General features: G+C 47.7%; 1 protein-coding gene across 1 annotated transcript; it reads right to left on the bottom strand.

Annotated features, from left to right (window-relative positions):
- Positions 1–436: 436 nt before the first annotated feature.
- Positions 437–9,286, bottom strand: LOC311146327 (thread biopolymer filament subunit gamma; the record flags this gene model as incomplete). The annotated part of the gene is made up of 9 exons (XM_084182813.1): positions 437–498; positions 818–856; positions 2,592–2,638; positions 2,973–3,193; positions 5,168–5,293; positions 7,198–7,377; positions 7,896–7,991; positions 8,158–8,218; positions 8,586–9,286. The coding sequence occupies 9 exons, from the start codon at positions 9,284–9,286 to the stop codon at positions 437–439; spliced, it is 1,533 nt and encodes a 510-aa protein (XP_084038939.1).
- Between the last annotated feature and the right edge of the window lie 640 nt (positions 9,287–9,926).

Genomic DNA, 9,926 nt, shown 5'->3' with positions numbered 1-9,926 from the left:
GAACATTGTACGGTTTACTTTATCTGGGGCCTTTTCGCACGTCAAGCGAAGACCACAAAAACAACGTTATTTCAGGAACAAGATAGAGATGACAGAGAAGCGCTGGTATTCACTGGTATTCTCACATGCATCCTCCAACCCCTATCCTATTTCTACTCACAAACACAATAACTGCGCAACTTATGTAATTTCTAATCAAAACACAGTAAATTGATGAGTGCGCTGACACTCATCAATTTATAATAACATCTCCAAGAACGTATAATGTAACATAAAACGAGCCGGGAGACAGATCTAAGATGCAATGTTTATTGTGTAGTCTACAAATCGGGGGGGGAAGTGGGGGCATAGATTGACAGAGAAGCTAGAGGGTGTGGTTATAAGAGTTGCTTTTTCACAACTGAACGTCCAACGGTCCAAAGGTACCCTGGTGGAATCAGGTGGATTCGGATTCATCTGCGGATGCGGGTTCAGAGATCAGCGAGGTCTCTGTGTGTTCTAAGGGGAGCAAGTGAAGGAAAACAATATTTCAAATGTTACGGTTTGTAGTAGGTTTGGCACAAAAGTAGGTTTGGCACAAAATTAACTCAATATTAGGAAGGTGTGTAATGTTTTGTATACTCAGTGTGTATTGACTAATGGCTTTACATGATGACATGATAACATGTAGAAGGCATGTACACTGAGTGTACAAAACATTAAGAACACCTTCCTAATATTGAGTTGTACACTCAGTGTTTATATTTAATGCGGTCTGCATTGCATAACATGTCAGACACATGTTATGATACGTTGATACCATCCCAAAATTACTGACCTGTTATGATCTCTTTAATGTGAATTCCCTCACCTCCAGCTAGAAAGAGAGTTATGAAAGGAAAACCAGGTGTGGGGATAGAGAAAGAGCACAGAAGAGATAGCGAGGGAGAGATAGCGAGGGAGAGATAGCGAGGGAGAGATAGCGAGGGAGATCAGTTGTTTAGCCATATTCACGTCTCTTTCCTCATGAGATGTTGTGACCCAAAAAAAAGCTGTTGGGCAACTTCCCCATTGCTAAATGTGTTACAGACGTCATCAGAGAAAATAGTTCTGAAAATAATATGACCAGAAGGGCCAGGCAGTTTTCCAAATCAGAGAGGCAACCATTCTCCTACCCTGAGGCTCCCTCTATGTGTGTGAACTTGCCTTTGTATCTAGCCTGGGTAGGAGGTAAAGGGGAGCCCTGAGGAGTGCTGGAGCGAGGGGCGTCCCAGCCTGCAGGATGGAAATGTGCAGGTGAGTGAGGGCTCTGTCTACCCCTGCACTCTCCCTCCACACTCCCCAGTACTCCTGGCCCCCTACACTCTCCCTCCACACTCCCCAGTACTCCTGGCCCCCTACACTCTCCCTCCACACTCCCCAGTACTCCTGGCCCCCTACACTCTCCCTCCACACTCCCCAGTACTCCTGGCCCCTACACTCTCCCTCTACACTCCCCAGTACTCCTGCCCCTTACACTCTCCCTCCACACTCCCCAGTACTCCTCCTGCCCCCTACACTCTCCCTCTACACTCCCCAGTACTCCTGCCCCTTACACTCTCCCTCCACACTCCCCAGTACTCCTGCCCCCCTACACTCTCCCTCTACACTCCCCAGTACTCCTGCCCCCTACACTCTCCCTCCACACTCCCCAGTACTCCTGCCCCCTACACTCTCCCTCCACACTCCCCAGTCCTCCTGCCCCCTACACTCTCCCTCCACACTCCCCAGTACTCCTGCCCCCCTACACTCTCCCTCCACACTCCCCAGTACTCCTGCCCCCTACACTCTCCCTCCACACTCCCCAGTACTCCTGCCCCCTACACTCTCCCTCCACACTCTCCAGTACTCCTGCCCCCCTACACTCTCCCTCCACACTCCCCAGTACTCCTGCCCCCCTACACTCTCCCTCCACACTCCCCAGTACTCCTGCCCCCCTACACTCTCCCTCCACACTCCCCAGTACTCCTGCCCCCCTACACTCTCCCTCCACACTCCCCAGTCCTCCTGGCCCCCTGCACTCTCCCTCCACACTCCCCAGTACTCCTGGCCCCCTACACTCTCCCTCCACACTCCCCAGTACTCCTGGCCCCCTACACTCTCCCTCCACACTCCCCAGTCCTCCTGCCCCCTTACAGGTCAGCTCCTGTGGTCCTACAGATAAACCATCCATCAGGTCGTCTGACTGGGACATCTCCACAATGGATTAGCTCAGATAAATCCATAAATCAATTAGTCAATTGAAAAAAATGGATATAGGATTTTAGAAAGGGCCCATCCTGAGTGTTTTATAAAAATATATTTTGAAATTTTCTTTACTGTTGTGTGCCATCCATTTGGATACAAACATTTTTTTTTTGTGCAATTAAAAAGTCACCACTGACTGAAAGCCCTGTGGGTGCTCGCACTGCCATTCTGGGTGTGCTTGGCCATTCTGGGTGTGCTTGGCCATTCTGGGTGTGCTTGGCCATTCTGGGTGTGCTTGGCCATTCTGGGTGTGCTTGGCCATTCTGGGTGTGCTTGGCCATTCTGTTCACCTCCACTATATACCCCTTGTTAAACATTTCTCTCACCTAAGAAACTGTAGGAAGATGCTGTAAATCTGGATGTCTCAGGTAATCTGGAGTGAAAAGAGTGAAAATATGACAGTAAACAGCCTCCTCACAGTCTTTTTTTTCGATTACATTATATTATGTTAAGTTTGACTTAAAACCAGTACACATGCCTTCATCTACACCACTTTTATTCAAACTGGACGCAGAGACATACAAAATGGTATCCACGACTTGTATAACTTATATATAGCGTCCTTAATTGTCTTAGGTTTGCTGGACAGCAGCTAATGGAGATTCATAATAAATACAAATACAAATCTGACTCTGGGGAAATAGAATAACACAATGGCCAGAATCTCACAGTATCCTTCTAATACTGCACGTACTGATTGTACTTACTTGAGGTGGTCTCCTTCCAGCAGGGTTCTGTAGGTGGAGATCTCCCCGTCTAGAGCCAGTTTGACGTCCAGAAGCTCCTGGTAGGCCAGGATCTGCTTGTGGAGGTCCGTTTTGGCCACCTCGATGGCAGACGTCAAGCTGGAGATCTGACCCTGGTACCCGGCCACACCCATGCTAGACTGGGAATGGGCTTCCGCCAAGCTCTGCTCCAGGGACATGTTCTGGAGAGAGGGGTGGAGAGAGAGAGCAGAGGAATGGAGGAGTGTGAGGGCGGGGATTCAGGACAGAGTAGGGTCGGAGGGGGGGGGGTAAAGGAGTGAAGGAGATTATGTGAGAAAATATTTAATTGCGACAGGGAAGAGGAGAAGAGAGGGTGTGGGGATGGGAGAGGAGAAGAGAAGGTGTGGGGATGGGAGAGGATAGGAGAGGAGAGGAGAGGAGAGGAGAGGAGAGGAGAGGAGAGGAGAGGAGAGGAGAGGAGAGGAGAGGAGAGGAGAGGAGAGGAGAGGAGAGGAGAGGAGAGGAGAGGAGAGGAGAGGAGAGGAGAGGAGAGGAGAGGAGAGGAGAGGAGAGGAGAGGAGAGGAGAGGAGAGGAGAGGAGAGGGTGTGGGGATGGGAGAGGAGAAGAGAGGGTGTGGGGATGGGAGAGGAGAAGAGAGGGTGTGGGGATGGGAGAGGAGAAGAGAGGGTGTGGGGGTGGGAGAGGAGAAGAAAGAAGGACAGGGAATAAATGGAGATGGAGAATAATTAGAGAGATTATGAACTCTACACCAGTATTTAGCTATAGTAGCCATAGTATTTGCATATTGTAATGTCTTGGATGAGCAAAGACCTTTAGACAGTGAAAATCATCTCTTGTTTAAGGAAGGAACGGTATTCTTTCAACAGAAAAAAACAATGACTGCAACTGAATTAGTGGCAGTTCCCTCTGAGAAAGTCTGTCTGGTACATTCAGAGCTGGTGTCATCTGTGGCAGAAGGGGCTTTCCTGTCACTCAGAGATAACCAGATACAGATTGAACCACTTCCTGTGTCTTCTGCATACTACTTCTTGGCGTGATTTATAGTAAAGTCTGATGGAGATCTGCCGGGAAGCAGGGTTACTGAAGCAAACAGTTGCTGTAGCCGGCGAACCGTGTGAAAAATGGTTTTGCTTTGTTGACTGAGGTACATTACATTTACATTTACATTTTAGTCATTTAGCAGACGCTCTTATCCAGAGCGACTTACAGGAGCAATTAGGGTTAAGTGCCTTGCTCAAGGGCACATTAACGTCATTTAGCAGACGCTCTTAGCCAGAGCGACTCACAAATTGGTGCGTTCACCCTATAGCCAGTGGGATAACCACTTTACAATTGGGGGGGGGGGGGGGTAGAAGGATTCCTTTATCCTATCCCAGGTATTCCTTAAAGAGGTGGGGTTTCAAATGTCTCCGGAAGGTGGTGAGTGACTCCGCTGTCCTGGCGTCGTGAGGGAGCTTGTTCCACCATTGGGGTGCCAAAGCAGCGAACAGTTTTGACTGGGCTGAGCGGGAACTATGCTTCCGCAGAGGAAGGGGAGCCAGCAGGCCAGAGGTGGATGAGCGCAATGCCCTCATTTGGGTGTAGGGACTGATCAGAGCCTGAAGGTACAGAGGTGCCGTTCCCCTCACTGCTCCATAGGCAAGCACCATGGTCTTGTAGCGGATGCGAGCTTCAACTGGAAGCCAGTGGAGTGTGCGGAGGAGGGGGGTGACGTGAGAGAACTTGGGAACTTGGGTACATTTTGCACAAGGTGCAAGGTCTTGCTCAGTTGTTTTACTGCAGGTGGTTTCTCTTCTGAAATTGTCTCTGTGATAGTAATCTGTGCGGTCGCAGTTCTATTGTGTCACTGTGAGGTATGAGTGGCAGTTGTAGTTCATGATTGAATGGATAAGACCAAGACTTTGAGATCAAAATGTTAGGGGTCCCCTCCCACCCCCAAAACGTTTCTGTAAAGAGGTCACACCAGAGGGACCCAAAATACACGTGGGTACATGTTGACACGCAATAAATAGTGAGAGGAAGACAAGACAAGACAGGTCTCTACATAAATCATGCATTGATGACAAAGAGAGACTTTCGCATTGAAAAAAAAAAAAAATGGATTGACGACTTCCTAATGTGGATGCCGTACGCAGATCTCAAGTGGCGATCTCGACCCCCATAGTCCACTCACCGCAGTGACCAGGCCTTGGAGCTCTAGACTGAGAGCCTGCAGCTCCTTCCGGGCCCCTGAGATTTCCATCTTGGCCTCTGAGACGGCCTCTGAACTCTTGGCGGTAGCTGTCTGTATCTCTTCCATCTGCAAGAGGAGAGAGAGACACTCCGCCGGTTAAACGTATTGTTTACACTATTTTACTTGATATTTACGTTCTTTTGGGATTAGCTAATTTTAAACAAGCACCATTTTGTCACTTGGTACCAGGTAGTTGTCACTGAGTAGTGTTAAACTGTACAGATTACAAGAAAGTATCAAAAAGGATGCTTTGTTATGACAAACAGACTGCCTACGCTTGCCTTGCCTTGCCTGGTCTGTCTGAGGTAGCTGGTTAGATAGGTGCAGGAAATCGTTGACGCTAATTACAGTGGGGGAAAAAAGTATTTAGTCAGCCACCAATTGTGCAAGTTCTCCCACTTAAAAAGATGAGAGAGGCCTGTCATTTTCATCATAGGTACACGTCAACTATGACAGACAAATTGAGAAGAAAAAAAATCCAGAAAATCACATTGTAGGATTTTTAATGAATTTATTTGCAAATTATGGTGGAAAATAAGTATTTGGTCAATAACAAAAGTTACTCAATACGTTGTTATATACCCTTTGTTGGCAATGACACAGGTCAAACGTTTTCTGTAAGTCTTCACAAGGTTTTCACACACTGTTGCTGGTATTTTGGCCCATTCCTCCATGCAGATCTCCTCTAGAGCAGTGATGTTTTGGGGCTGTCGCTGGGCAACACGGACTTTCAACTCCCTCCAAAGATTTTCTATGGGGTTGAGATCTGGAGACTGGCTAGGCCACTCCAGGACCTTGAAATGCTTCTTACGAAGCCACTCCTTTGTTGCCCGGGCGGGCGGTGTGTTTGGGATCATTGTCATGCTGAAAGACCCAGCCACGTTTCATCTTCAATGCCCTTGCTGATGGAAGGTTTTCACTCAAAATCTCACGATACATGGCCCCATTCATTCTTTCCTTTACACGGATCAGTCGTCCTGGTCCCTTTGCAGAAAAACAGCCCCAAAGCATGATGTTTACACCCCCATGCTTCACAGTAGGTATGGTGTTCTTTGGATGCAACTCAGCATTCTTTGTCCACCAAATACGACGAGTTGAGTTTTTACCAAAAAGTTCTATTTTGGTTTCATCTGACCATATGACTTTCTCCCAATCCTCTTCTGGATCATCCAAATGCACTCTAGCAAACTTCAGACGGGCCTGGACATGTACTAACTTAAGCAGGGGGACACGTCTGGCACTGCAGGGTTTGAGTCCCTGGCGGCGTAGTGTGTTACTGATGGTAGGCTTTGTTACTTTGGTCCCAGCTCTCTGCAGGTCATTCACTAGGTCCCCCCGTGTGGTTCTGGGATTTTTGCTCACCGTTCTTGTGATCAGTTTGACCCCACTGGGTGTGATCTTGCGTGGAGCCCCAGATCGAGGGAGATTATCAGTGGTCTTGTATGTCTTCCATTTCATAATAATTGCTCCCACAGTTGATTTATTCAAACCAAGCTGCTTACCTATTGCAGATTCAGTCTTCCCAGCCTGGTGCATGTCTACAATTTTGTTTCTGGTTCCTTTGACAGCTCTTTGGTCTTGGCCATAGTGGAGTTTGGAGTGTGACTGTTTGAGGTTGTGGACAGGTGTCTTTTATACTGATAACAAGTTCAAACAGGTGCCATTAATACAGGTAACGAGTGGAGGACAGGGGAGCCTCTTAAAGAAGAAGTTACAGGTCTGTGAGAGCCAGAAATCTTGCTTGTTTGTAGGTGACCAAATACTTATTTTCCACCATAATTTGCAAATAAATTCATAAAAAATCCTACAATGTGATTTTCAGGATTTTTTTCTTCTCAATTTGTCTGTCATAGTTGACGTGTACCTATGATGAAAATTACAGGCCTCTCTCATCTTTTTAAGTGGGAGAACTTGCACAATTGTTGGCTGACTAAATACTTTTTTCCCCCACTGTAGGGGTTTACACACACCTTCAGTTTGTAGTAAGCGTCCGCCTCGTCTCTGTGTTGCTGCACAGACTTCTCGTACTCCACCCTGATCTTGTTGAGAGCGTTGGAGATGTCGAAGGACTTGCCCGTGTCGACCTCGATCATGGACACAGACGTGTCCATAGCCGTGGTGCCCAGTTTGGACTGCAGAGTGGATAATTCCTGTGTGGATAGACAATGGACAGTGATGGACAGAGGCAGGTGGACAGAGTCAGGTGGACAGAGGCAGGTGGACAGAGGCAGGTGGACAGAGGCAGGTGGACAGAGGCAGGTGGACAGAGGCAGGTGGACAGAGGCAGGTGGACAGAGGCAGGTGGATAGAGGCAGGTGGATAGAGGCAGGTGGACAGAGGCAGGTGGACAGAGGCAGGTGTTTGCAATGAACACATACACTTCGACAACCAGATATCAAAATAATAACATCGTTAATTTACTATGCTCATACTTAATTTACTATACTCATACTTAATTTACTATACTCATACTTAATTCACTATACTCATACTTAATTTACTATACTCATACTTAATTTACTATACTCATACTTAATTCACTATACTCATACTTAATTTACTATACTCATACTTATTTTACTATACACATGCTTAATTTACTATACTCATACTTCATTTAGTATAATCATACTTAATTTACTTAACGTTAACACTTAATTCTCTGTACCTCCTCCTGCATCTTGGTGACAAAGTCCAGTTCGTTCTTCAAGCTGGAGTACTTGGCATCCAAATCAATGCGTAATTCAGATGCCATATCTATGTCCTGGTAAGAAAGAGTGATAGTGGTACATCTACAAGCTGTACAAATTTGAGGGAGAGTAGGGAATTTTTGTGTATGTCCGAAAATGTACACCGTATCCCAGTAAAATACATGTATCTTTGTTACTGGGATACGGTGTACATTTTCGGACATAAGTTACTCTCTTTACCTTCTTCATGGCTGAAATGTCAGAGTCTAGCTGAAACTTCACGCCTTGCTCAAAGTCAAACCTGCAACAACATGCAACCTTTTTAATGCACCATACAGCTGTACAGTGCAGTTCCATCTAACCCCAAGCATGTCTATAGAGCGGCCAGATGAATATGGGACTAGGATAAAAGTGTCATTCAACATAAAAGCTATCCGGTCAAGGCATAGTTTCAACAAATTGAGGAATCTTAAAGGATCACCGTTTACAGTTTTCATGTAGTTGTATCAACCGAATAAAGTAATAACTGCTTCCTGAATGTTCAATTACTTACCGTATTTGGCTAAATAAAGGTGGACTAAGTTATCCTATTTACAGTTGTATTGTGCTGGTGCTCCAACCAAGATATTAAGTATTCTCTGAAAGTGAAATAAAATACGGACACTCACTTGGCCTTGAGTTCGTGGGCGGTGCCGCGGACGTTGTCCAGCTCGATCTCCAGTTTGATGGTGTCCAGGGTGAGGGTTTCCAGGGCACCGCGGTACTCGCCGAGCTGAGCCTCGTACTCCGCGGTGGTGGTCCCGGAGGACTCGGGAGACCCCATGTCCGCACCCCCCGTCAACTGGGACAGTCTGGCCTCCAGGGTGGCGTTCTCCTGCTGGAGGGCTCTCACTGTGCCCATGTACGAGGAGAAGCGTTCGTTGAGACCGGACAGCATGTTCTTCTCTGCCTGCCGGGACCGCATAGGAGCCAATGCTGGGCCCAGAGAGGTACCCAATGCCATTGCCGACCCAGCACTGACCCCCCCCGCTGCCATGGTGCGTCCCATAGCGAAGGCAGGACTGGCCATCAGGGCTCCGCCGCCACCACCACCATAACCTCCACCTCCAACATAACCTCCACCACCATAACCACCTCCACCATAACCTCCACCACCACCTCCACCTAAGCCACCACCGAAACCCAGTCCACCCCCTGCTCCCCCACCCAACCCCAGCCCAGACCCCATACCCAGTCCTCCTCCCAAGCCCAGCCCCATGCCCAAGCCTCCTCCGCCACCTCCCCCAAAACCACCTCCAACTCCCCCAAAGCCAAAGCCCAACCTGGCTCCACCGCCCCCAGAAAGGCCCAGGCCACCACCGGCCGACATCCTGGAGGACCAAGCCATGGACATGATGTGCAGCTGAGGATCACAGCATAGGCAGCAGATGTAGAGAATGGGAGAGAGCTGTCTATGAGAGCAGATTCCGAAGCAAGCAGATCTGGATTTATATACTGTGGAGCCAGGGAGTGGGGGTTGAGGGAGTGGAGGAACAGGATGGGGCTTGTGACCACACCCCCAAATCAGGTACAGATAGAGCCCTAGGGGTCGTTGGAGCACCTGCCCTTTTGATTGGTGGCTTTCTAGGGGTCGTTGGAGCACCTGCCCTTTTGATTGGTGGCTTTCTATTTTATTTTTAGTCTCTTTTCGCTCTTGTAACTTTAAATGCAATGAATTGCCTGTCAAACTACATACTTTCTCATAAACTCATGAATTTTGAAAGATGTCCCCCCCCCCCCCCCCCAATGGCTTAAACTTTTAGTTAATGAGGGATACAAAGTATATTGAAAGCAGGTGCTTCCACACAGGTGTGGTTCCTGAGTTAATTAAGCAATTGACATCAAATCAAATTTTATTTGCCACATGCGCCGAATACAACAGGTGTAGACATTACAGTAAAATGCTTACTTACAAGCCCTTAACCAACAATGCAGTTAGTCTGGATAGCCTTGATTAGCTGTTCAGGAGT

The sequence above is a fragment of the Coregonus lavaretus genome (assembly GCF_964263955.1).
Source record: "Coregonus lavaretus genome assembly, chromosome: 19".
Lineage (NCBI taxonomy): Eukaryota > Metazoa > Chordata > Actinopteri > Salmoniformes > Salmonidae > Coregonus > Coregonus lavaretus.
This window is presented reverse-complemented; position numbering and strand designations above follow the sequence as displayed.